At 42.7% G+C, this 27,563-nt stretch overlaps 1 protein-coding gene across 1 annotated transcript in view; it reads left to right on the top strand.

The window, feature by feature from the left end:
* Positions 1–27,040, top strand: part of arhgap35a (Rho GTPase activating protein 35a) — a 66,000-nt gene extending 38,960 nt beyond the window's left edge. Inside the window, exons 2-7 of the mRNA XM_067594784.1 lie at positions 1,670–5,519; positions 11,649–11,790; positions 17,363–17,440; positions 19,066–19,197; positions 20,665–20,770; positions 22,710–27,040. Of these exons, the coding sequence (XP_067450885.1) occupies positions 1,782–5,519; positions 11,649–11,790; positions 17,363–17,440; positions 19,066–19,197; positions 20,665–20,770; positions 22,710–23,193 (4,680 nt within the window). The 5' untranslated portion in view covers positions 1,670–1,781 and the 3' untranslated portion in view covers positions 23,194–27,040. The remainder of the gene's footprint in view (positions 1–1,669; positions 5,520–11,648; positions 11,791–17,362; positions 17,441–19,065; positions 19,198–20,664; positions 20,771–22,709) is intronic.
* Positions 27,041–27,563: the final 523 nt, after the last annotated feature.

Raw genomic sequence — 27,563 nt, 5'->3', positions numbered from 1 at the left:
CACACTTTATTATTATTATTATTATTATTATTATAGGGACTAGGTCTATCTCAGGATGCCTTGATACATTTTTCATGCATGTTTCCTCTACAAATATCAAAAAACAAGACATTCTTTTTGATATTGACTCCTTTTTCTTCTGGCACTTGGTCATACACCTGGACTGGGAACTGGGAAGGTCTAGCCTCTGTAATGTTAATTCACAGCCTGATTGATATTGGCTTTACAGAAACTCTGGCTTTCAAGGCTTTGCCATAACTGTCAGCTTTCAACTTCGATTAGCGGCACTCAGCTTTTAAAATCAAACTCAGAAATATGGCAGTACATGCAGTAGTCGATACATGGCAGGTGTGAGGTAGTATTTTATCTGCAGTGTGTTCCACTGTAGTGAGTTTCTTACTCCTCCTATCTTTTCCTTTTCATTGCCCACACCTCTTGTATAGCAGTGCTGGACTTTGAAGTTCATCTTTGTGCATCCACAGTTCTCTGTTGTCTGACAAACTCAATTCAGAAGCAATGACGGCTTTGTCTGCTTTTGTGCTCTTTGTCAAAAGAGCTATTCATGATTAATAGTGGTTTTAATGTCTGTTTTACTACATTAGCTGCTCAGTTATGACATGGAGAGGGTGGTCTCATACTGCTAGTCTCTGTGTTGGCTGTCTAACAGCTTTGGAAGATTTTTCTTCCTTACAAATTGTGCTGTCAAAGAGGGCCATTCCATAAAGAGCATCCCCCATCCCTGGTACTGTCTCGCTTGTTAATTTATTTTTAGGTCTGATCTACTGATGATAGAATAAATTATATTGAGATTGGCCAGTCAATAAAGCCTCTAGGTGTATGTGCTATATATCTTGACAGCACAACACCAATTTGTTGTATCTACTGTAGAAAAATATGTTGAGACATTAGTGATGGCACATCAGCCAACTCTGATCTGTTTGCAGAGTGCTGTTTGGTGAGAAAAATAGGAAAACATGTTTTTGATGGAGATGAGTCAGCCAACAGGCAATGCAGGCTTTTAAAATGCAGATGGCTTTCCCTAGTTGGCCAATTAGTAACTTTAGCTCTGGAACACTTATCTGCTTTCATCTTCTTGTGTGTGTCTTTCATTTGGGGTGCAAGGAGCTTAGTGTGCCTGTTTTCACAAGTGTGTGTGGTGTTGTATGTGTGTGTATGTGTTTGTGGGCACATTCATTTGTCTGTGTTCCGTGATAGTGAAAAGCCCACATAACTTTATTCTACTGCTGCTGGCAGGGAGACTACCAACCATGCTGTTAGATAATATAATAAGCCAAAACACACATTGAGTCTCAACGAACATAGGAATGAAATGTGGAAGGCACCACTGTTAGCAGTGCTGTTCTGGCAGTATAAAACCTAAATGAGTTAAATGGGGAAAAATTGCCTTTTACTGAGCTACAGCTGGGTTAAGTAATGTGCAGCATTCCAACAGCTTTGCCACTGACCTCAATCTTTTCAGAAAACATTCAGTGGAGAAATAGGATCACAGATTAAACATTATTAACAGCACATCGGCACACAGTAGGAATTTAGATGAGAGACACAATAGCTCTCTAATAATAAAGCCTGTCATTGAAATGTTTTTTTCTGTCTGTATTTCTCTAGATTAATTATATCTCCCCATTCTCTCTCTCTCTCTATCATGCAGGGCCAGACCCCAGTCCAGTGAGCTCCTCTTGCATGGAAAGCCTCCTTCTTTGGCAGCCTTCTCCTCTCCCTAGAGCTTGTGGCCAGCATGGCAGGATGAGCCTCTGCCAGCGATGATGATGGCCAAAAAGCAAGATGTCCGGGCACCCACCTACAACCTGGTCGTGGTTGGGCTGTCCGGCACGGAGAAGGAGAAGGGCCAGTGTGGTGTGGGCAAGTCCTGTCTGTGTAACCGCTTTGTTCGGCCAAGTGCAGATGACTTCTACCTAGACCACACCTCCGTTCTCAGCACCAGTGACTTTGGAGGCCGCGTGGTGAACAATGACCACTTCCTGTTCTGGGGAGAGGCTGGGCGGACGATGGAGGAGGGGCCAGAGTGCCGTATGAATGTGGTGGAGCAGACGGAATTCATTGATGACCAGACGTTCCAGCCACACCGAAGCACGGCACTACAGCCTTACATCAAGAGGGCAGCTTCCACCAAGCTGGCCTCGGCTGAGAAGTTGATGTACTTTTGCACAGATCAGTTGGGGCTGGAGCAGGACTTTGAGCAGAAACAGATGCCTGAGGGCAAGCTTATGGTGGATGGCTTCTTACTCTGTGTGGATGTTAGCAGGGGTATGAACCGTAGCTTTGAGGACCAGATGAAGTTTGTCACCAACCTGTACAACCAGCTAGCCAAAACGAAGAAACCTGTGGTACTGGTTCTCACCAAATGTGATGAAGGAGTTGAGCGCTATATTAAAGACTCACACACCTTTGCCCTAGCCAAGAAGAACCTACAGGTGGTTGAAACATCAGCACGCTCAAATGTCAATGTTGACCTAGCCTTTCTTACACTGGTTCAGCTAATAGACAAGGGTAGGGGAAAGCCCAAAATTATCCCTTACTTTGAGGCACTGAAACAGCAGAGTCAACAGATTGCCTCCGCCAAAGACCGCTACGAGTGGCTGGTCAACCGAATTGTGAAGAACCACAATGAGACATGGCCCACTGTCAGTCGCCGCATGCAGTCAGCCCCTGAGTACAAGGACTATGTTTTCCTTGAGGGGACTGCTAAAGCCAAGAAGCTCTTCCAGCAGCATGTGCATAGACTTAAGCAAGAGCATATAGAGAAACGTAGGAAGGCCTATCTAACTACTCTGCCACAGGCTCTGTCTGTGCTGATACCAGAGTTGGATGAGATAGACCACCTGAGCTGGTCTGGAGTTCAGAAAGTCCTGGAGACAAAGAGAGATTTCTCCCAGTGGTTTGTAGTGTTAGATGACACCCCTTGGGAGACCACACCACACATTGATAACATGGAAGATGATCGAATCCCCCAGGACCTCCTGGAGACCCCTGCAGCTGAAACTATCTATGAGACCCACCTGGAGCAGCTAAGGACTGAGCGCAAACGGGCTGAGATGAGATGGGAGTTCAAGGAGAAGCTAAGTGTCTCTCCATTCATCACACCAGGAAAACCCTGGGAGGAGGCCCGAAGCTTCATCATGAATGAAGATTTCTACCAGTGGCTGGATGAGTCTGAATATCTAGATATCTACAACAAACATCAGAAGGAAATCATTGACCGAGCCAAAGAGGACTTTCAAGAACTGCTTCTTGAATACTCTGAGCTCTTTTATGAGCTGGAAGTGGATGCAAAGCCAAGTAAAGAGAAAATGGGAGCCATTCAGGAGGTGTTGGGTGAGGAGCAAAGGTTTAAAGCACTGCAGAAGCTTCAGGCAGAAAGGGATGCTCTGGTATTGAAACATATCCACTTTGTCTACCACCCTACAAAGGACACCTGTCCCAACAGCCCCCATTGTGTGGACAGTAAGATAGAGCAGATACTGGCCTCCAGATTCCCTACCCGCTACCCGTCATCAGACAGTTCAAGACTGGATGGGGGGAGGGCTGAACGGATAAATCTTGTCATCTTAGGGAAAGATGGGCTAGCCAGAGAGATGGCAAATGAGATAAGGGCCTTGTGCAGCAGTGATGACCGGTACGTGTTAGATGGCAAGATGTATGAATTAGCCCTGCGTCCCATTGAGGGCAACGTACGTCTGCCAGTCAATTCCTTCCACACACCAACCTTTACACCTCACGGTTGCCTGTGTTTGTACAACTCAAAGGAATCCCTCTCCTATGTTGTGGAGAGCATAGAGAAGCTTAGGGAGTCAACCATAAGTAGAAGGGAAAGGGAAAACAGCTTAGCCCACCTCCCACTGTCCCTCCTTCTGGTCACCAAGCGGGGGGTGGGGTCCATAGGGGATATTGGGGGGGAGACAGCTCAGACTCTTATCCAACAAGGGCAGCAGGTGGCTGGAAAGCTTCAGTGTGCCTACCTAGACCCTGCCTCCCCGGGTATGGGCTATGGGCGCAATGTCAATGAGAAGCAGATCAACCAGATGCTGAAGGGCCTCTTAGAATCAAGGAGAAGCATAGGGAGCAGCTCTCCTCCCTTACCCCCTCCATCCTCTACCTTCAGAGACCCTCAGTCACAGCCAATGCTAGAGGCAGACCTGAGGATAGTCATGTGCCTAATGTGTGGAGACACGTATGACCTAGACCAGCTCCTTGCTCCCTTCCTGTTCCCCCAGCATTGTCGTCCAGCCTCAAGCCTCAGCAGTGGCACCTCCGTTCTGCTGGATCTCAGTGTAGGAGGACAGAGGCAGAATATTGAGTTGTCTTTGCTCTCCTTCCATTCCTCATTCTCCCTCCGCAAAACCAGGCTGGTCCACGGCTACATTGCGGTTTACTCTGCTCGCCGTAAGGCCTCTATGGAGACATTATGTGCTTTCCTTTGTGAGGTCCAAGACATCATCCCAGTCCAGTTGCTAGCAGTAGGGGAGAGCCAGATGGAGCTGTCAGACTCTGAATCAGCTAAGGAGCAGATCAGTCAGGGAGAGGAACTGGCCCATGAAATAGAGGCCAGGTTTAACACAGTAATATGTGGACATGGTGGGGTAGTAGGGGGGCTTCATAAGATAGATCTTTTCCAACACTTTCTCAAAGAGGTTGTGGAGAAGCGTACTATTGTTGAGGCTACACACATGTATGACAATGTGGCTGAAGCATGTACCAATGAGAGCATCAGTCCTCGCTGTGGCTCTCCCAGTCCAGTTAACATTCTTATGGACTCAGAGGATGATATCGACCCATCACCACCTTATCCAACCCTGAGAGAGGATGGTAGTCTCAGCTCCCACCTTGGAAGCCTAAAGCTGACAGATCTGGATTCAAGTGATACATTTTCTGTCATTTCTGAGCTCAGCACTTTTGAGAGCAAGCTGAACAACAAGGTTCCCCCACAAGTTAGGCCCAAACCTGTCCGTAAGGTCAACCTTGGCCCCTACATGGACCAGCAGGGTGGCACCAACCGCCGCTCCTTGCCCCAAGCTGTCACCTGGGCCCCAGGTAGCGATGGTGGCTATGACCCCTCAGACTATGCGGAGCCAATGGATGCTGTGAGCAAACCTCGACCTACAGAAGAGGAGAATATTTACTCTGTCCCTCATGACAGCACACAGGGCAAGATCATCACCATCCGCAACGCCAACAAAGGTCACTCCAATGGGAGTGCTGGGGGGAATGGGTCTGACAGTGAGGCTGATAGCAGCTCACTGGAGCGCAGGAGAAAGCTGTCAGCCATTGGGGTAAAGCCGAAGCTTTACAGAGACAGATCCAAACGGCTCGGCAAGTTCAGCAGTTTTAGGACGAGCTTCTCAATAGGCAGTGATGATGAGATGGGAGGTCCACCCAAGGCTAGCCAGGATGAGGGAGGAGCCCAAAAGGACAACTCCATTGAGGAGAGTGAGGACCCCAAAAGAAGAAATATCCTCAAGAGCCTGCGCAGGAATACAAAGGTTAGTGTTTGTGCATCCATCTGTATTGAGTTTAATATGGGTGACATATGGGCTAAATATGAAATATAGCTATGTTAAGTGACTGAAAAATCTTAATCTTAAATTGAGAGCATTTAAATTTAATTGGTTATTTGAACTATTCATGAACATAGCAGTTAACAAATGTTATTCCTAGATGTTGCATATTTATAAGAAAAACATCCATTGCCCAAATACTTTTGAAATATTGAGTTTCTTAACCAAAGCTTAAAATAACCTCATAACTGAAAGGTACCATTTCCTAGTAAGTTTTTTGGCAGGGAAAGTGTCACTTGTTTACATTGTGAAAATCAAATTTTTCAGCAAAACACTGACAGCAAATAGTATCTAATGACTAATTCAGCAATACAGGATGTTGTGCACATGTATGTTTATATTTATTTCTGGGTAGAAGGGACAAAGTATAATTAGTTCTTGGCTGAGATTCAACACCTGTTTGTCTTGGTGGATAACCATGTTTATCACTACAAAAAATAACTAATGAGTTCAGTATAATCTCTCTGCTTTCTGAAGCTTAGCTCAGTGAAAACATGGCATACTTTAGGAGTTCCTCTGAAAGCATGTCTGCCACATTTTCCCCTGACCACTCTGTGGGAGCCCTCCAAACAAGCCTGATCATCAGAGGAAAGAGACAAACTCCAGTCACTATAGTTCTGTACCAGAAGGCAGAAACTCTTAATGAATAGGGAAAGAGCGACAGTATACACTGTGCTATTTTATTTTGTTTGTGCACATGTGTATGTCTGCTTGGTTGCATCAGGTTTCCCATCATGAAAGCTGGCATATTTATTTCAAACAGATTTTGAAAGCATCAACAACTGTCTTACATGAGATAAGACAGATAAGTTCACATGACAACAAATTAGAACTAATGTTAACTTTCAGGAAATTAGCTGTGATCATTCCTTCAGGAAATTATCGTACTAACAAGCTAAAAAAATAGGGAGAATCTTATTAAAATAGGGAAAATTGTAATTTACAAAACATGACTGTGCTATCACCTTGTTTGTAGCCTCACCTTTACTCTGGCTCTTCACTGTTGATAGCTTAAATACCAATGGGTGCACTGCATGCACCATTAGTGATCTTGACATTAGGCGTCATCTAGTTAAGGCAGTGTGGTTTACTGTTCAGATACTGCACTTGTTCCTTAGTCTCCAATTCTTTCCTGTCAGCTTGACTTTCTTTGCTTCCTTCCTTTCATTCTCTCATATTCAGTGTTTGTCTTCTCTTACTGCTGATTCATACTGTCTGCTTCTCACATTCCTGTCACACACCTCTCTCTCTCCCCATTATGTTCTCCTCATATCTTTCCTTCCTCTCTATTTTCTGCTGGAGTTTTTTTTTTCTTTGCACACACAGGTATCTCCCTCTTCTACTTGTTCCCTTGCTCTGTCTAGCTCTCTCTTTTTCATTTCAATGCTTGTCTCTCACACGTGTTGCAGTGATACTTTTGACCTTACACTGTTTGGCTTATCAGCCCGGTATGTTGTTCATTCACACACAGCGTGGCACAGAAGTGCCAGCTGAATAAGAGGTACAGCTGTGTATGTTGTGCTTGTGCGTCTGTGATAATTACCATGGCTGTCAGTAGGGTGGAACAGGAGGCAGATGATTAATGTTTTCACACATTCAGCTGTGATGTCCAAGTACCTGTATGAAGGCTGTCTTCTCACATAGCTTTAAACTATGTTCTCTTCTTGCACTAACTGATTTAGCTCGAAGTGTACACAGTGCCATTTGTCCATTGTGGTATCTTCGGTAAAAAGCATGCAAGGACAGCAGGGTAGTTTATTGGTTAAATACACTACGAATGAAATGGACAGCCCAGTTCAAGCCCCACACTAGCAAGCTACAAGCTCCAGTGGCTCTGACTTTTACTTGACCCTATCCTTTAAGGGGGGACAAGTGGGAAGATGGATCAATAAAGTATCACATGACACATTCTATACCTACATGTTTCAAAACAAATCCCCAAGAAAATTGAAGCCAGCAGAATTTAGTTCATCATTACTCTGATTAGTGTCTCTGATTTGAGCTCTACAGTAGGTCTGGGGTTCTGAGTATCCACATTACAGGCCATTATGGCTTAATTGTGGCTGTAACAAAGTGATCGGGTTCCATCACCTGTTTTCCTAAGCAGCTGTCTCAAAGATAAGACTCCATTTCAATCTGCTACAGCCTGAAATCCCCTCAGGATATGTTATTGAGTTATTTGGTCATCTCAGGGAGATGTATCATAGCAGTGACCAGGGGTTGGAATAAAATGCCTTTCCTGTTAGTGGCTTGTCAAGGTTAACACAAAGTCTGATTTTCAGTTGGTTTTAGGGTGAAGGTTTGGGTTTATGCAGTGTAAACACTTCTCCTGGTCCCGGCCTCAGGGTACTGTCTACTCTGAGTCATGTCGGGTAGGAACAAATAATTGAAACTAGACTCTGAGCCCATTTAAAAAAAAAAAAAAAAAAAAACCCTTTACCTCGGGCAATGACCAACTGTGTCTCCGTCCCGCCCGCCCTCCCTCAGCAAGAGGCCGGAAATGTTTCCTCTCTCTCCTGCAGCTTTTTTCAAACCTCCTCAGCCAGCAAGTGGAATGTTTCAAATTCCTCAGTCACCTAGTTCCAGTCTAGTGTCCTCATGCAAGAAACAGGAGGGAGGCAGACAATCAAAGAAAAGGAGAAAACACAAACCACAGAAAGAGAATAAAATGGAGCCAGACAGAAATAAGAGTAATGATAGAGCTGATTTCTTTTTTTTTTTTTTTTTTTTTTTTTTGTATTGCGGCTTGGTGTTTTAGCGTCCTACGGCGTGCGGTGTATGTAAACGCTCAGCATGGTGTCTGTATGTTATTATTAAGGATGTGTTTTGTTTGTCTTTTGTGGTAGAGGTCTGTTTTGTCTTCTTGGTGCTGGCAACATATCCTGTCTCAGTCAGCAACTAAAAGGAGTGGCCAGAAGGCAGAACTGCAGGGGGAGAAGACAGTGAGAGAGGAGAGGAGAAGGAAGGCGTGGGGTGTGGGGGAGTAAAGAGACAGTCTGCTAAACTGAGATAGGGCACAGATATACAACACAGTCACTGTGATAGGACACAAATAAATTATGAGCTTCTATTTGGAGCTAAAAAACCAAGCTGCCAGTGAGCAATGACAACACAACTCTGTGTTACCACAAAAGCTGTTGTCTTGTAGCATCACGTCTATTATTACTTCCCCTTTAATTCAGGTTTTTTTGTTCACATGTAAATGCATAAACACACATTTTACATGTGTACAGATATGCAGCTAATGGCCACATGTTTAAGGAGTCCTGTATGTTGAGAAAGGGAGTGTCACAGAGGGGATCAGGCAGGGCAGTGAGGGAGGTAGCTGGGAATGATAAGTGAGGGAATTCCAGTCAGGACAGTTTGAGTTTTAAGAGGACCTGCTCATGTGGGGTTGTAACAGAAAGATAACTGGGCAACAGTGACTGACTTGCTAGGAAAGTCTGCAGTTATTTAACCTTCATGTTTCAACACAGGACCTTCATCGGCAATTGTTAAATGCCTCTTTCAATAAGTCAGTCACTGATGCTGGGTTATTTTTGAAATTTTGTTTTCTTGTCACTTGAGCATCTGAAGTAGTGACACTTCAATCTTTCTGCAGATTATTATAGACCCAAGGTAGAAGAGCTTGACTGATTATTGAATTTTTTAAGCTTTTATTGGAATAATAAAGAAAACAATAACAATATATTGACTGATATTCTACAACAATTTTGTGACAGTTTATCAACAGGCAAGTAAGTATAATAGTACATTAGAATAGTAAACATTATTAAAAATGGAATTATTTGGAATAATAACTACAAATAAAAACACATAAAACAAAACTGTTAAACTTACTTTGGGAAAAATTTGATATTGCTGCCAATAAAACACACATTTCTGTTAGGCCTCTGATATCTCTTTTTAGTGTCTGCCAACATACGCTTTGAAAATGAACCTCATATCACCCAGTAATATTGACCTGGAGATGTAATGGTCAGGATGTTTTAGGTTGAAGCCTAATGAAAGACAATAACTTAGCACTGCTGAGCTAGTTGAAAGACAATATAGATAAACAAAATAGTAAATTCACTAAATGTTCAGACTACAGGCAGCACAGAAATATGCCCAGATGAGCCTTTGTTGATCTCCTCAGTCTTAATTAGTGTTTCCTTGCCTGTTTCCTTGAGTACTGCTGTGAGTGATTGTGTATATATGCAGTATCGAAAATGTTTGGTGGAGTGCAGTGAGGTCAGTATCTGGAGCAGAGGGCATGTCGGGCTCCTTCCCTCTAATGAGAACTCCTCTGCTCCTTTTCTGTGTCTGTCTGTCAGGCCTGCACTGCTCCCACAGTCTATGTGCCCACCCAACCATACATCCCTGCCTAACCACCCAGCCTGCCAGGGCAGTGCCTCCGGGGGCTGACAGACTTACTAGAGATCCAGGCCTCAGGGGCCTTCAAAACATTCCCTATGAACACCATTAAAGTGCAGTACAATTACGGCTGATGCCTCAGCCATACGGAGGCAGGCAGAGAATGTTGACAGAGTGTATTAGAGGTCTCTTAACAGGAGCTGGAAAGTAATTAAACAATGAATAAGAGAGTGATTATCTGAGAAATGTGGTGCAGTAGAGAGAGAGAGAAAGAGAAACAGTCAATGCCAGTGTAAAGAGAGCAAGAAGAGATGAAGAGCCGGAGCGATGAAAGAACTGATGTATATCTTACGGATGAACAGAACAGGGCTCAAGACAGGAATGTGTGATCACTTATCAGTTAAGGTTTGAAGGAATGTGCGGGATGTGTGTATGTGCATGTGTGAGTTTGTACAAGTAGATACTAACATGAAAACACAGTTACTTTTAAATAAGGTCATGGTATTTTCCATCTATATCAAGTCATTTTAAGTACAATGCTTGTTGGCTCAATGGGCCTCATTCACAAACAGTCGTATGCACAAATGTTTTAAGCATTAATCTGGGATTCATCAATATATTCTTACCTGAATTTGTTTTTACTCTGTGAACAAATTTAGGATAGCCTAAGAACATCAAATCATAAATGTCCCACGGTCTTAAAACATGATATAGTCAATATTTATTCAATGTAAACAGTATATTAGAATCACAATCATTTAAAAAAAACATTTTAAAAACAAAACACATTTAAAATTGTGAAATTGCTAATAATACACAATTTATTGAATAATTATAAAATTAATTGCTAAAATGTTGTAATCTATAAATCATCATCATGAATGTAAGGAAATTATTAATATGTTAAAATTGTCCAGTTCCCACTTTAAGATGACAGTAGCTTATATATCAGAATTTCCATATTGGAATGTGAGAGCGATCCATTCCCCCCATCAGATTTGGCTATGTGATATCTGCAGCTTGTTAACCAGCAGCCTGTTCAGTGTACTCACAGTCTGACAGTTCAGTAGTGGTACAGGGAGGGGCAGTCTGCTTTTGGTACATCACGGCTTGTTGTGGACAGAGATGAAACATAATGTGCACCTGGCGCAGCAGTAGAGATTTATTTAGGTCAATTCCACAGATCTACACATTTACTAACTTTTTATTTTGTTACGGACGTACTGAGTGGTAGTGGTGCAACAGGTATACAGGCTGTATACAGGATTCACAATTGGGCTCCAAACAGTTGTGCCAATGACATGATTACCAGCGAAATCTGCCTTTTCTGGCTTCTACTTTGAAACTATTGTTTATATTTCACTAGCAGTAAAGTTTTTCTACATTTTTACCATCACAGCCCTCTTTGCAATGACTGACAGCTCTCTCCACCACTGCACCGCTCCAACAGGGCTTTCCTTATATAGAGAAATGGAGGCATGGTGGTATGCTAATAAGTATTGGTAATTTTGCGCGCACACTTATTTTGTGCGCAAAGTAAGAAATTTTCTACGCACATATTAGTGAATGAGGTCCAGTGTCATTTTTGAAATGTGTGTCTGTGTTAATCAAGTTGACATAATATAAAGTCATGAAAACAGTTTTCTCTGATTCCTCCCACTAACCTTATCTGTCTTCTATTTTCTTTTTTTTTTTCAGAAACCGCGACCCAAACCCAGACATTCCATCTCAAAACCCATTGAAAGCAACTACTTTGGTATGCCGTTGATCACCGTGGTCACTCCTGAGAGGCCAATCCCCGTCTTTATTGAGAAGTGCATCCGTTTCATTGAAACGACAGGTAAGAATCTACGTGATGGTAATGTTGACTTTGTAAGGACTGCAGATGCTTATTGTTATCCAGCAGGATGCAGTGCAGGCTGTTGTTTTGAGTCATTTAAATATTAATTGTATTGCAAAGGATCCATTCTGTCTCCGCGTGTTCCATACCTGCCTCTCTTGATTTATCCATTTACTTTTCTCTGCATTTTTGTCTTATCTTAATCCTCCTCCCTGGAGGGATTGTTACCTACTCTGGTGTTCACTGCTGAGAGTGTAATTCCGTAGTCCTCTTTAAATCACACACAGCCTTTGTATCTATGTGCGCATGCATCTGTGCTTTGTGCAAGTTTGATAAATTTAGTGCTCGGCTGAGCTGTAGGCTTTGTAGGTGGGCAACTCCAGAGATATGAACCATGTTGGCATGTCAACTTACTTTTTCGTAAACTCGATAGGTTCCTTATTTGCAAATGCATTTTGCAGTGATATTTGTATATTTAAATTCCCTGCTGTTTTTGTCGGAGAGATTGTGTGACACCTCCCAAACTGTGATCATGGTGGCTTCTGTTTCCAGTGGTTACAGTCCTATTTTTTTTGTGCTAACTTTAGAGTCAGTCATCAGAGCCACATTCAGAGCAGTGTGATGATGAAAAAAGCCAAGTAGGATCTTTTTAAGGAATAAAGTTTGTTAAGGAGTCTAATGTTAAATTAGTTCTGTGTATTTTAACTAAAATTCTCTCATCTGCTTAGATAAACATTGGTGTGGATCAGTGTGTGTGCACAACTGTGTTTAGCTAACAGGTTTTCAGTCTGTTGCCCCCGACAATCCTTTCCCCTCTCCTCTCTCCTCTCTCCTCTCTCCTCTCTCCTCTCTCCTCTCTCCTCTCTCCTCTCCTCTCCTCTCCTCTCCTCCCCTCTCCTCTCCTCTCCTCTCCTCTCTGAGTAGTGGGAGCACAGATGTGGTTGGATAGCCTCCCTTAACCTTGCTTTCCGTTGCCCAGATGCTAAAAACCCCCTGCCAGGCTGCTCTGGTGCCCCGCTGCCCTAAGACTGCCAGCTTGCCTCACACTCAGCCACCAGCTGTTACACTAAACCAGAGGCGTCTTAGTGCAGGGTCAATGTGTTTCTATAGATATAGAAACATTGCATCTTTCTACACTGAAATACAGTTCTGTGTTTTGTTTACAGCTAACTAAAATGTGGTTTAGAAAACTTTATCATACATCTTAGTGATGTCTAAAAAATACTTTAACACTTAAAATTCTTTTTTTGTTTCGTTCCATGAAGTGAGATGCTTTTGAGCAAGTGAGTGTGTCAAAACATTGCTGTTGCTTACTGACATGCCAGTGCATTCCACTGTAATCTCTGTCCTGATTAAAGACTCTGTATTTGTGGATTACTGAGGCCTTACCAAACATTGACCATCTTCCTACGTGTTGGAGTGCAGGGGCACGGCTCTAGATAACAAGGCATCACGTTAGATTTAACCTCACCCTGCTCAGATGTTAACTGGAGCAGTTACAGTATTCAGTTCTGGATGAGGGAGATAAAATAATTCAATATGCGTTTATGTACGTACACAAGCTTGTGCACACATGAGGATGAATGCTCCTCCTGCAGAGGTGTTTTCCACCTCTTACCCTCGCTCCTTCAGTATTTCCCCCCTTTCTCTCCTCCTGTGTCCTTGTTTCTCTATTTCTTTCTCCTGATTCACTCATCATTCTCTCTCTCTTTGAGTACCTTCACCTGTCAGATTTGATTTCTTTCATCTTATTCCTAACCTATATTTCTATCCCTCCCCTCGTCCTATCGTCACCTCTCTCAATTCACTGTATTTTTTCCTGCTCGTATTCCTCAATCTCTTCATCCTTTGAGCATAGTGTGTGTGTGTGTGTGTGTGTGTGTGTGTGTGTGTGTGTGTGTCCTGTGTTTCTTAGCCAGGGGGTTGCCAGGTAATGTTCTGCCCCATAGCTCCCTCTGTTCGATCAATATCACAAGGTAGGAAATTGGAGGATTGTTTGGGCTCAGCTGTTTTCTATGTGTGCATAGCTTGCTCCTATGTTATTTGCGTGTGTGTGTGTGTGTGTGTGTGTGAGGAATGCTGCCTCACAGATATCTGACAGTCATATCCAATAACAGTATGTGACCTAAAATATTTTATTTACATACAAAACACATGCTGTGCTGAATGGCGCACCCACACACTGGGACGACTGGGAGGGGAAATGAATAACAATGTGTTATGAAATTTCGATTGTAGTCGCTGTAAGTCAGACTTTACTTCCCTGTATCTGCGTCTACAATCTGTGCGTGTAATGGCACTTACAGGAAATTACCGTATAGCGCTGACACTATGTTTGTCACTGTAGTGTTGCTGATAATGAGTTATGTTGTGAAGCTGACCCTGAACCTGTGGCTTTGACCCACATCCTCCCCTTCTCCCTCCAACTCAAACAATAATACCTTCAGCTAACCAAAACCCAGCGTCCCTGCTTTTATTTTTATCTTTTTAAATGCCATCGATAATCTTCTTACAGACTCGTGTTCATATATCTTAAAAAACCTTGACTTTCTTCACTGTGATAAGAAATATTTTGGGATCCCTGTTTAAATTCTGGTCATTAAATTTTGAATGTATGACTACAACAACCAAATGTTGTTATTTTATACATGTCGGAGGCATGTGTTTGGCAGTATGCATGATAGTACTATTTTCTGGTTTCATATTTACTATTCAGAAGTCCTATTTCTTTTGTTGCCTCTCTTATTCATACTTCATAGCTCACTCCCTTTGTCCTTGACAATAATGGGAGTGGATTTGGTATTTTGTGTTATTTTCATGCACACTGAGCTTGTAGAAAAGCAGCTATATAAAATCAATCCATAGTGACTGCTGTTATCTCTCCTTAGCTCTAGCTTTCTCTCAGCGTGGTAGCCACAGTGTGTTCTGCTCTTGGGTGCCGAGGTGATGAATGTGTGTTAGCGTGTGCGGGCATATCTGCTGGCCGTAGGAGCCTCCATAGCGACGTAAAGGGCAGCACCCAGCGACTGGCTGTCTCCATGGTGAACGATGAAATCAGCCTTTGGGCTGCTGAACCCAGAGAGACGCTGGAGTGTCGTCAGACAGTAACATGCTGCAGGAGCGCAGCCGCTAACTGCAGGAGCATTTATCACGCTCTCAGAGTTTGTGTGATTGCAGGTTCACACAGGTGTGTTTTTGGCCACTTGAGTGCTGCTGGAAGCTGTGAACTCACCATAGATGGGTGTATTTTTCAGTCTCTAATCTGTTCATGTGTGTGCAGTGCATGAGGATGTAGGCACCAACAGCTAAAAAAGTGTTACAGCTAATAGGGTATTTATTGGTCTTAATATGCACTGTAGTAAGGATTAATAATTGCCTAAGGGAATCGAGAGTTATTAGTAAAAGTTAAAGGAAACATAGTTAGAGGATGCAGATAAAACATGTTTGTCGCAGGAAGTGCTCATATTGATGTTGACCCCAGGAAGTGCTCGTGTTTTGTTTGACCTCAAAGGAAAAGGAATGCTGTTGTCTGTTTTGGAGAAACTGTAAAAACTCTTCTATTCACCTTCTGTATCCACAGACTTTTCTTCCCCGCCCTCTGCTTTGTTGCTTTCTTCCATTCTTTTTATTCTCCTATAACCTCTGTCTTTTATGTATTTTGCTGTTTAAAGTGTGTTTCCTATCCTTCTATATACCCCTCCTTATCTTAATCCCTTTATTTTTTTCTCATTCTCTCTTTCATCAGTCTGACCCTCACTCCTGTGCGTCCTCACACTCCCCCACTATTTTTCTCATCCTTGGGTGCTTGTCCCATTTTGCCCCCTATATCTCTCCCCCCACCCACTGCTGCATTACTCCCCTGTCCCTATCTCTCCTCCCATCCCTGTTTTCCTAGTGTCTGGCTAGAAAAGCTTTTGTGGATAATTGATTGGTAGAAGGAGGAGATCGATGCTGTATGCCTTGACTGAGAGCTCTCTCATTTCCTCCCTGCCTCTCTCTATCTCACCCTCTTTTTCTGCCACTCCCTATCGCTCTCACTCCCTTTGGACTGCTCTTTGTCTCCCTGAATTGCCACCAAAGTGTGAATATAGAGCAAATTACAGGGTAGGGAGGTGGAATCTTATTTGTTTTTAAATTGGAAAAAATACTAATGAACCAAAATGAAGTGAGCCTCCATTCACACCTACAATCTATTTGCCTTTTCATGGTGTCAGTGTGCCACTTTGACTCAGTAGCTTGCGTGTTCTGAGTACATGGCTGTATTTCTGAAATACAAGAAGGATAAAGGGAAAATTTACTTAGCCTACCACAAAGGGTGTAAAGTTTTGTATCACCCCAGTCTTTCAAATTGGGGGCCAATCTGCAGTTCATCTGACATGCTACATTAAATAAGTCCTGATGCTAGGCTGTCGAAGGCATGTTTTATGCATATCTGGAAAACTGTGGAACTGAAAACAAACTGTTTTCTGCTGCTGAACTTGAAATATTTTGAAACTGCAATAGTACTTTTTTCCCACAAGAGGAAAGCTATACAACATGTGAGGAAATTTTATAGCTTAGTTAGTATTTGTCAGTTCAAAAAAAGATAGTCTATTTAATTAAATGCCTCTTGGAGTTATAAACGTTCAGTGTAGGAGATTTGTCCTTAAACTTTAAAACTTTAGAGTACATTAGATTATTACACTGTTATAGAGTAGATTATTGCTGTAAACACTTAATAAAATCCAGCAGACCTCCTTAGTAAGTATTTGATTGGCTGCCTCAATCATACCACACTAGACTGCACCCGCTGTGAGCCATTAAAAGTCAGGAAACATACATATTCAAGCAGAAGGCAAGGAAAACAGAAAGGTAAAATTAAGTAAGAAATAAGTTTGTTGCATTGCTGGTCATTAGTCTTGTGTTTTTATGTTGCTGAACTCCTATCAGTATATTGATTTCTATGTCTCAACTATTACTGAATATGGACCCAAGTTGTTTTATCACTCATCATTCCTCTCTGGTATTTCTATTGGTGAGTGGGCACCTGGAATACTTTAAACACATATGAGCTCAAACATGCACATTTCAGCTGTGCTGCTTTTCTTCCATTTTCCAGCACATCACCTCCTGTGCGTCCTTTTAGTAAATATAAATACAATTTCTGTTGAGCATCTAAAAATGGGCTGCAAATCCTTTGTAAACAGCCCCTTGAGAATGACTTTGAGAAGGAAAAGCACATGGCATGCACAGTTCCTCAAGTCGTTTTTATATGTGTGGCACTAAGGTACCCTCAGCTCGTCACTGTGCACCAGCAGGCTCTTAGCAGACCTGCAGGAGTGCTTTATGGGTTTAATAAATAGTGCTAATAGTGTGTTTAGATGGAAGGGAACATAAGGAAAGGCCATTAAAGCAGCCTAGAATAACTACTTTTTCAGCCCTTAACAGTGCATCTACACACCACATAATGATATATCAAAGGGTTCTTGGAGGTGAATGACCAGCTATTATAAATACTTGATTCTTGTTGCAAATTAAAGGCATGAAAAGGAGCGCTGTGTTGATAATGTTACTTGCACTCTCTCTCCACCAGGTTTGAGCACAGAGGGCATCTACAGGGTCAGCGGGAACAAGGCAGAGATGGAGAGCATGCAGCGGCAATTTGACCAAGGTGTGTAACTTCTCGTATATAGTACTCATATGTTCTTGCTCCAGCTGTACACTCACTTGCTTGGCGTGAAGTAAAAGGCCATGAAGATGTGTGTGGGTGTGTGTATGTCTGACTCTGTCTATAACAAGCTTGAATTCCCTTAATTAACCAGGGAGCGCTAATTCTACCGAGGGAATTGGCCTTCGCTTCCTTTTAGACTGTAGAGCTGCCTCCTCAGTCTTCAACCTGCTATTGTGTGCGTGCGCATGTACACACATGTGCATGTCCATGTGCTCTCTCTCTGTGTGCCCATGTGTATGTCTATCAGGTGTGGGCAGTTAATTACCTCCAGATTGGTTTGGTTAATGAAGCATGTCACTGGTGAGATAGATGGCAGAGCAGGATGGCCTGCGAATGCGTGCGTGTATACGCATGTGTCCACGCATGGTTGAGGTTAAATCCAGTTCAGGTAATCAGAGTTGAAGCCCTGCATGGAATCATTCTGAGCCTCGGCCCAATGGGACAAGACAGTTACAGGTGAAACTACAGTGCAGGTGTCTCATAGCCACACTGAAGATGGCACTTCATTGGCTCCCTGAAGATTCTGATAACTCATTACAGGAGAAAGCAGATTCAGAAGCACCGCACTCTCAAAATGGGAGCACGCCTCAGACTGTTCAAGAACTCTGAACAGTCTGAGGAGTATCTGTAGTCCTTTTTTTTGCCTCTCTTCTTTCCACACATCCCACCTTTTGTAAAGTTGTAAAGTAAAAATTTATCAGAAAATGGCTTTTTTAATTAAGTCTCTTCCTCTATCTGCTAGAGTGGTGCTCTAGTGGCTCTGCTGTCTGGACTGTCTCTTCACTCATTTCAACTTAATAATAGTCTATAGTTCATTCTACTTCTATATATTAAGTAGAGTATGTAATTCAAAATGCTCAGATGGTGCATCATCAAAGATGCTATTCATTTTCTATTTGTAAGTGGAGTCAAGTCAGATTTATTTATATAACCCAAAATCAAATCAGACAAGGCTTTACAAAATCTGCACAGCAGATGACTCCCTCTGTCCTTAAACCCTCAGTTTGGATATAAAACTCCCCCAAAAAACCTAAACTGGGGTCAAAAAAGGGAGACACATCAGGAAGGGCAACAAAGAAGAGATCCCGCTTCCAGGACAGACATGCAATAGATTTCATATTTACAGACAGAAATAACAAGAGTAACAATTCATAGTCTATTCATAGTTTGTATTTACTAAATGATAATGATGAAATAACCAAACAGGAATTTGTGTTTTTTTAGCTTATCCAGCAAATTGAATACTTGACAAATCAAGGTACTTCATTACATTGATGAAAAAATTGTGTAAAAGTCCAATATTAACATAAATATCAAAAATTGCAACATTGCCCACAATGATCTGATATAACCAGAGATATTAAAGGGATAACTACTTTGGTAGAACATGTGCAGCAAAATCTCTGGTTGAATCAACATCATGAGCTTCACAAAGGTAGTGTACAATATGTGATTATTATGGAGTGCATGAGATTGTAAGGTGTTTCTGTGATATATACATGGTCTTTGTACTTCATGAACTTCCAGAGGCTAATGTATTTTTCCCTCTCTATCTTTTTCACCAGATCACAACCTGGACCTTGTGGAGAAAGACTTCACCATTAACACAGTTGCAGGAGCGATGAAGGCCTTCTTCTCTGAGCTACCTGAGCCTCTGGTACCCTACAGCATGCAGGGAGAGCTGGTGGAGGCCTTCAGTAAGTCCTGGGGCTCTGGTTTGAGAGGACAAGGGGGCTAAGGGAGGTGGGGAGGGTTCACTAAAACCCGAGGTGTATTGGATTTTGCCTGAAATCCTTTTCCTCCTTCGTTGTAACTTTTCTTCAACTAACAAGCAAAACTCTTGCAATCCAAATCCATCCATGGGGAGAATTGGATTTGTCACTCGGCAAGGAGCTGGGGAACTGAAGAGAAAAGGGATGGAGGAGAGAATATTTAAGGCTTCGGGAAGGGGAATGTGGTGGTGATTGCACATGATGGAGGGATGCAGGAGCACCGTGGATAGCAGGGTCTGGATGAAGTATGAGAAAACAGTCATGTTAGATAAACGAGTGTGCTCCTCCGCTCTCTACTGCCTCTCTTTTTCTCGTTGTGTCCTGTAATCTGTCGGAATGGAGATTTAAGGCATAGCTTAGTCTTGCATCGCGCCAGAGAGATTTACCCGCGGGCCGCAAGGCTGCTGTCACTCACCGAGCTCTGCATGTGTGTATATGTGTGTTTTTTAACGACTCCAGTGAGACCCTTCAGCCGTGACAGAGACCTGATAAAGCTCCTGCAGTCTGTGCCACAGTAGAGGAAAAGAAGAAACAGTGAAAGAGAAAAGTGAGGTTGAGTTAGAGACAAGAACATGCAGTTTGAAAGGGAAAAAAAACCCAGCAAAGACGAAGAGATGGAGGAAGAGGGAGCTTTAGGAAAAGCTGGGCGGATGGATTTCAGTGACGTTACTTGAAATAAGATGTAGGAAGTTAGTTAAGTTTTGATCATTGATGATGGATGTGCAGCAGGAGGAACTGGGACTGTGTAAAGTGATTCCGCCTCAAATCTGTTTTTGATCCACACTGACCTCATTGTGGGAATACATGCTCAAATTCTCTGATTGTAAATCATGTTTGTGATGTGGAGGAGAACATCTGCTGCTCTCACTGCTGCTCTCTGCCTCGCTCACATACACACTGGACGGACTGTGTTAGCTGGTGACGTCAGCTTTTCTGACTCACTCCTCGCTGCCATCAGGCTTAACACACCCTGTGTGTGTGTGTTTATATGTGTGTAACTGGGAGTTGTTGCAATCTGCAGGACACTGTGATGGGTGTATGCGTGGTATGTTTCTCCGCTGGAATGTGTGTGGTCTTTGTCTGATTTTTTTTTTTTTTTTTCTTCTGAGAATTGTAGTTTGGCATCATTATGAAGTGTATGTGTGTGTTTTCGTCCGTCACTGGGATGTTTGAAACATGTGCTGTTGTAGGATGAAATCACTGTGTCTCACACAGATTTTTTTTTGAGAGCTGAATCCAATTGCTTTCACTATGCTCTTCAAACTCTCCTCTTCACCATTGCACTCCCCCCCCTCATTCCTCTTCTCCTTTTACTCCCTGCTTTCACTCTCCTGACATCTTTTCTTTCAGCCACTTTCCTCTAATCTCTTGTCTCTCTGTGTCTCCATACAGAGATCAACGATAGGGAGCAGCGCTTCCAGACGATGAAGGACATTCTGCGCCGCTTCCCCAAGGAGAATTATGAGGTCTTCAAATATGTCATCAGCCACTTGAACAAGTGAGTGAGTGATGGGGTCAGAGACGGCCTCTGACAGCCGTGCTGACTACACCGCCGGTCACCCAGTCAAGTGACCCAGCAGTGACATCACCGAAACCAGCTCACTGACAGAATAGGGGTTTTACTCGGGTTGAGTCATGATCTGTGTTTTGTATGTGGATGCCAATAGATTTATTTATTAATAGTTCTACATTATCCCAGGTATTAAAGTATTTGCTGTGCTGTTTGTTGCTACTGTGACAGCTTAAAATATAAGAGTTAAGGAACAAGTATGACTAACTGACTACTGTGCTACAAAAATGCAGGAAAACTTAATAATCTATGTTCAAACTTTTGCATAGTTAGGGGTCCAAGCAGCAAAGCTGCTGGAACCATATTGTATTTGTTAGGATGATTATTATTATTGTGCCCTAAAGATATCTGGGTCTCAGAAACTGTAGCAGCTACAGTTCCCAAACTTGGCAGATAGGTTTGGAAATCTCACCCACTACTCTACCAGAAAAAATTATTCTGATTGGCCAGATGGTGGCGCTATAACAACAAACTTTACGTTTTGGTCTATAACTTTTGAACCGTAAGTCTTAGAAACATATAAGCTAGAAACATATAACTATCCATATAAGCCACGCCCATTTGCATCTAGATAGATTCTTGCCATTTTGAATTTTGTCCAAATCTGCTTTTTCACTACTCCTCCGACAAATTTTGAGCAATTGGCATCATATTTGGCATATCTGGACCAAACTGGAAAAAAATTCTTTTTCAGATTTTGGTTATTCCATACCATTTTGAAATTATAATATAATTATTATTTTTAAACCTGTGTCTTTAAGTTCAATAAACATTCATAAATCAAAATTGGCTTTAGTTATTGTAACCAAACTTGGAGCACGTGTTTAGATGCTAGGTCTGAGCTTCACTGTGCAGTCCTGGCACATTCTGACACTAGGGGTTGCCACAAATAAGAAAAAGTTTATATCTCATAATTAGCTGCATGGATTTGAGTAAAATTTTTTCTACATGTTCTACAGTCATATTCAATTAATAACTTTTGGTCATGACTGACGACTGGTTTATAACCGTAAACCTGCGTTTTCATCAATATTGCAGTCAAAACTTCCAAAAATCATTTAAATTTCACCATAGGTCCTAGAGAGCTGAATTTTTTTTCAGCACATCCACTGAATTGTGACAAAAGTTTGCCTCATTTTGCAAAATATGCAAAATCAGTTAACATCTATGTCTCAATATTGTGATATTGATTTCAACCATATTGCTCAGCCTAATTTTGAAGTCAAAAACATGAAAGGGATATGCACAGACAAGAAGGGTGAAACAGCACTTAATGTCTGAAAGGATGTGGTCACTGTAATTCTATATTTTTCTTATTGTCAACAAATCCCGAGAATTGACTGAAACCAACAATGTGTTCATCTGTCTCTCAATACTTTCCTACCCTATGTCCCTACCTTGTCTGTGGCACTAAGCCCCATTCATTCATTCATTCTAAAATCTGTAAAAACTGGTCACAAATATATTGTTTCATTTTTAAAGAATGCTAAGTTGATTCTTCATTTTTTTAATTTTACATTTTACAACATTACTCATACAGCAGTAATTTGTAGATATGTTGGGAACTTTTTTCAGCCACAAATGAATACGAATTTGGTTCTAGTGAGTATTTACAGCAGCTGGACAGGGTATGTGAGAATGATTCAAAATAAACTACTGTGCCAAAATGAATCTTAATGATGGTGTGGCTCAATTATGTGTTTTTAATAGTAAACTACTACAGGGAGGAATTAGCTACAGTACGTTGGGCATTTTGACCATGTGAAAACTTTTTGCTAGTGTATTAGCCTGAGCTTATGTGATCAAGAGTTTTCTTTTGTTGGTTTGTGTCTCATTTTGGTTTCTCTGTGTTATCTTACTTGCCCAGGGTGAGTCAAAACAACAAGTTGAACCTGATGACCAGCGAGAATCTGTCCATCTGTTTCTGGCCCACACTGATGAGACCAGACTTCACCACCATGGACGCCCTGACTGCTACCCGCACCTACCAGACAATCATCGAGAGCTTCATCCACCAGTGCGCGTACTTCTTCTACAATCAGCCACTGGCTGACGGCCTCCCTGGCTCCCCCACCTCCACGCTCTCCTCTGGCGGAGGAACCTCAGCCTACTCCTGCATGGCTGGAGGCTACTCATCCTCGCCAACTCCGTCCCCCACTCCCTACGTCCTCCCCGCCACCCCTCCTGTCATTCCGCACTATGGCCCTCCTATCCACCACCATCACCACCATCACCATCAACATCAGTCCCCACCCCACTCCCCACCTCCTACTCCCCAGTCACCAATCCCTGCCCTGCTGCCACCCTCCCTGCACCCCCATCACCCTCCCACGGAACAACACACGCTGTGAACCAGGGATCAAGGGAAAGAGAAGGAAAAAAAAAACAAACAAAGAAGACGGATAACAAGATATAGAGAGATTTAAGGGGTTCAGAAAAAGAGATTTTGAAGTTTGGGAAGGAACTGAAAAAGATTAATTGAAACTAGAACAGGAGGTAGGAAGAGAAGTTGGGAGAGATTGAGTGAGATGCAGTATGTACAGGGAGAAACCTACATGTTTGGGAGAAGGGGGGCGCATCAAACACACACAAGGCAGAAAAGGGGAACACTGAAGAGCCTTTGAACTGGCAGTATGATCTTTCTCCCTCCTTGCCACTTTACCCCACTGTTTCTCAGTCTCACTTCATCTAGACCTGCCCTCCTTGCCTTATAGAGAACCTCTACACAAACACACAAATGAAGAGTGAATTGTTGCCAGTAACTGTTAAAGGGACTCAGGGAGGGACTCAGAAGTGAAGTGCACGGGGAACCCACAAACAAACACACACTTTACACAAACATCCAGTGGCCAGTGTGCCTCCGACAACCATTCTCCTCAATCCCTCAGCCTCTCTAACTCTGCTGGGAATTTAGGTGGGGTGGTGCACGTTTCTCGCAAACCGACCTACCTAACTGTACCTACCTGGAGGCTGCGGCTGGGGCAAAGTGGAGCAGAGTCCTGAACACGTGTTTGTTTATTTTACCACCATACCAGAGGACTTAAGCAAGAAACATGTGTTACTGCTCAACTGACAGGATGTTCTGTCCTCCACGACTCACATATTCCTGTCTATCAACCCCTCACACGGCTACACACACACACGCAGACAAAACAGTTTCAGTCGAAGCAGTATGCCAAGCACAGAAAAAAAAAAAAAAAAACCCAACCAACCGGATCTGCTGAGCAGCAGATTGGGGCAAAGGATTATGGGTGTTCTCACACCCTTGGCATTCTGGGAAGGCACCTCCCAATCTCCTGTTGGCTCTCTCTCGCTCTCTCTCAGTATGAACTTCAACCTCATGCCCTGTCCTTGTAAACACATGAAGAAACTGCTTAAAAAGTGGATTTTTAAATCTTGATTCTACACTCAGATCCCCAGTTTCACTTTCCCGATGTGTTTTTTTTTTTTATTATGTCATCCTCTTATGCACAGAGAAACCCAGGCCTGTCAGTCAGTGAGTGGCCTTGTGTGTAAGTGTTTGTGTGGCTGGCTATCTTGTCTGTGTGCGCATGTATCCATGCCGTTTTGTTTTACCTGAATTTCCCTGTATTAGGCAGATAGTGGAATAATTCCAGTGTTGGACCTTCACCTGTCATGTTGCTTCTTTCACGCTGTGGTGGTTTTACAAGCGAGTCAGCGCTGCAGTTTTCATAGTAAGGACCTTGTTCATAAAGCACTTTTCTGAGCACTTTGAAGGCACATTTTAAATTGGAGCTGCCATGACGCGACAGCCACCGTTCACTTTATTGTCAGTCCACCCTACTCACTCTCTCTCTCTCCTCTCTCTCTCTCTCTCTCTCTCTCTCTCTCTCTCTCTCTCTCTCTCTCTCTCTCTCTCGCTCACTCTCTGTCTCTCTCTCTCTGTCTCTCTCTCTATCTCTGGGAGCACACCACTGACATCTAGAGGAAGTAATGGGTATGACAGCCATAACCTCGCTTCAACCACTGCATGGGCGTAGCACCATTTTCCTACTGTGGTTTTTGTAGCGTCAGCTTCTCTTATAGGTGCAATTGTCAAGATTTATCTTCATTGTATGTCTGGTAAAATTATATTGAGAGCTCATGAAGTGTACATAAAACAGCAGCACACAGTTTTTAAATTTGGTACAAATCAATTGAGATTATATACCGCACCAGTCAAAAGTTTGCACACACCTTCCCATTCAGTTGAATCAGAAATTGTGTCCAAACTTTTGACTGCTGCTGTAGATCCAGGCTCTGTTGCCTCAAAGCATGTGGCCTCATTGCAGTTGATTAGACATGTGGTGAATGAAATTGCTTTTCTGTTTTCTACTGTTAGTTTCCACTTCCCTGTGGACACAGAGGCACTCAGCTCGTTTTAAAGGAGTGCATACTACTTCCCATATTTGAGTGAAAGGAAATGAAGACTTAGGATAGATTGGCAAAATGTAGCATTACAGGCCAGAAAGAAGAGCTGGAAGCGAGACTCGAGCGTTAACAGGTGGGAGGCTTATTGCCTGAAATAATCGGTAACCACTGCTCCTGGCCTCAGCACGCTGCCCTCTTAGGACACAGCATTATACCTCTGGAAGGAAGACTCAAAACCTGCTCTTAGTGGACTCGAAATACAATTCGCAAGGGTGTAACCACTACACCAGACTGCCCCCGCTGGCACTGTTATGCCACCACATCCCCTTGTCATTCCCTGTCCAAGAGAGACAGTTGGGTCTGGGAGAGACAGCAGACAGAACAGACAGGCCATTCATCCGACTGCATGACTGGAATGGAGCATCACAAAATTCCTGGGCCCAGCCTGCTGTTACCGTAGAAACCGGCGAGATGGGGCTTGAGGAGAATTGCTGAGCCCTGATCGAAGCAGCTTTTGAAATGTGTGTGTGTGCGTCTGCGTCTCTGTGTGTGTGCATTTCTGTGTTTGTGTGAGCTCAAGAAAGAGTGTGCATGTGAACTTATGTGTGTTAATGTTAAGCAGATGCTCACCAAGGTCACTTATTCTGTTTGACACTGAATTGCATCTCTGCATGTCTCCCCAGACTTTCCTCTCTGCCCAAAAGGAAAAAAAAAAACCTTTTAACCAATCACTGAACTCTTAAAGGAGCTTTTATCAGTCTACACTACCTATTTACCTTGTGCGTGGGTGTTTGTATGTGTGTGTGTGTGTGTGCGATGATAGATGAGGAGGAATTAAGTATGGGTTTGAGCTAACATGCTAGCATGCTGTGCTTGGCAGATGGCCAGACAGCAGCGTGATCCAAACAAACGTGAAGGAGAGGAATGCAGTTCTCCTCGCGGTCATTACCCCGCTGTGTAACCCTGTTAGCTCGTCCAGATTACACACACTGATCCTCAGAGAAAGTGTGAGAGAGATGAGGGAGCGATGGGGGAGAGTGGGAGAGGGGGGAAGACGGACAGCGAGCGGGTGAATGGGATCATTATTTGGGAGATGGAGGGAGGAAGGAGGGGGTGACCACTGGTACTTGTGTGTGAACGCCGGCCAGTGGCGTTCCCTGTGTATATCAATGTGTTAATACTGAACTGACTGTGAGGCAGCCAAAGACTGTGGAAAAAAGGGTCGAGGGAGAGATGGGAAGCAAAGTGACAGTTTAGAAGAACAATTGAATTTAAAAATGTGACTTTGGTTCAGCGATAATATGTGGCTGCATTGCTTTTCTTTTTTTTTCTTTTTTTTGCAACAATGGTGACAGATGTCTGTTAAGTTAAAATGAGAAACAAGCAAAACTATATTCAAATGGTTGTTTATTTGTATGTTAGGGGGTCTAACACTTTGCCCTTTAGTCAGTGGTGATAGAAAAAAAAAAGTTTCTTTTTATGTTTTATTTTAATAATTAAAAAAATACAAAGCATTTTTTTTTTTTTAACAATTTCTTTGTGAACGATTGAGAGACCAGCCCAGTATAGTGCATGATTACTTCCCGACCAAGGAAGAGGGCTCCACCACTCTCACTATTTAAGAGATGATAAAAAAAAAAAGAAATAATGGGTGGGGGGGGAATAATAAAGAAAAAAAATAATGAAGTACTGTAAACTGAAAAGATAACATCAAACAAAAAAACTGTCATTATTTGCTGAGTATGGTAATTTGTCTCAATGGGAATGGTGTATACAGCAAGGCCTTATGTGATCTGTATCATAGTTAATAAATCAAATCTTGTAAAATTCCTGCTTCTTGCCTCTTTGTTTACACAATGACCTGCTGACATGTGGTGCAGAGAAGGAACCCTTGACCAACTTCGAGGAAAAAATTGACAAAGCTTTGGAAAAAGCTGGTATGTGGACTTGAGTTAAGAGGTCAAACTACTGTTTTCAAGGTCAAAAATGAACCTCTAACTTGCTATTTATAAACCACGTGTAAGAGGACTGAAACACATTGAAAATTGCAGAAAAGCATAATTACACTGAACTGTATAAGCAGTATAGATGTGAGAATACTGTTATTTTGAGTTTTCAAATGAACTAGTTTAACTTAGAATTCTGACCCTGAACACAGCAGACAAGTAAGAGGCAGGCTGGCTTTTCACGTTGTGATATGCAACAATGCAACCTGATAAGAGGAACATCAACAACAGTAAAACCACCATCAAATATTCACCTCAACTTCTTGCTGAGTCACGTATTGCAATACATTACAGTCATTTGGCAGATGCTTTTGTCCAAAGCGACTTACAAACGAGGCAAGACA

This window comes from Thunnus thynnus, chromosome 7, assembly GCF_963924715.1.
Source record: "Thunnus thynnus chromosome 7, fThuThy2.1, whole genome shotgun sequence".
Taxonomy (NCBI): Eukaryota; Metazoa; Chordata; class Actinopteri; order Scombriformes; family Scombridae; genus Thunnus; species Thunnus thynnus.
This window is presented reverse-complemented; position numbering and strand designations above follow the sequence as displayed.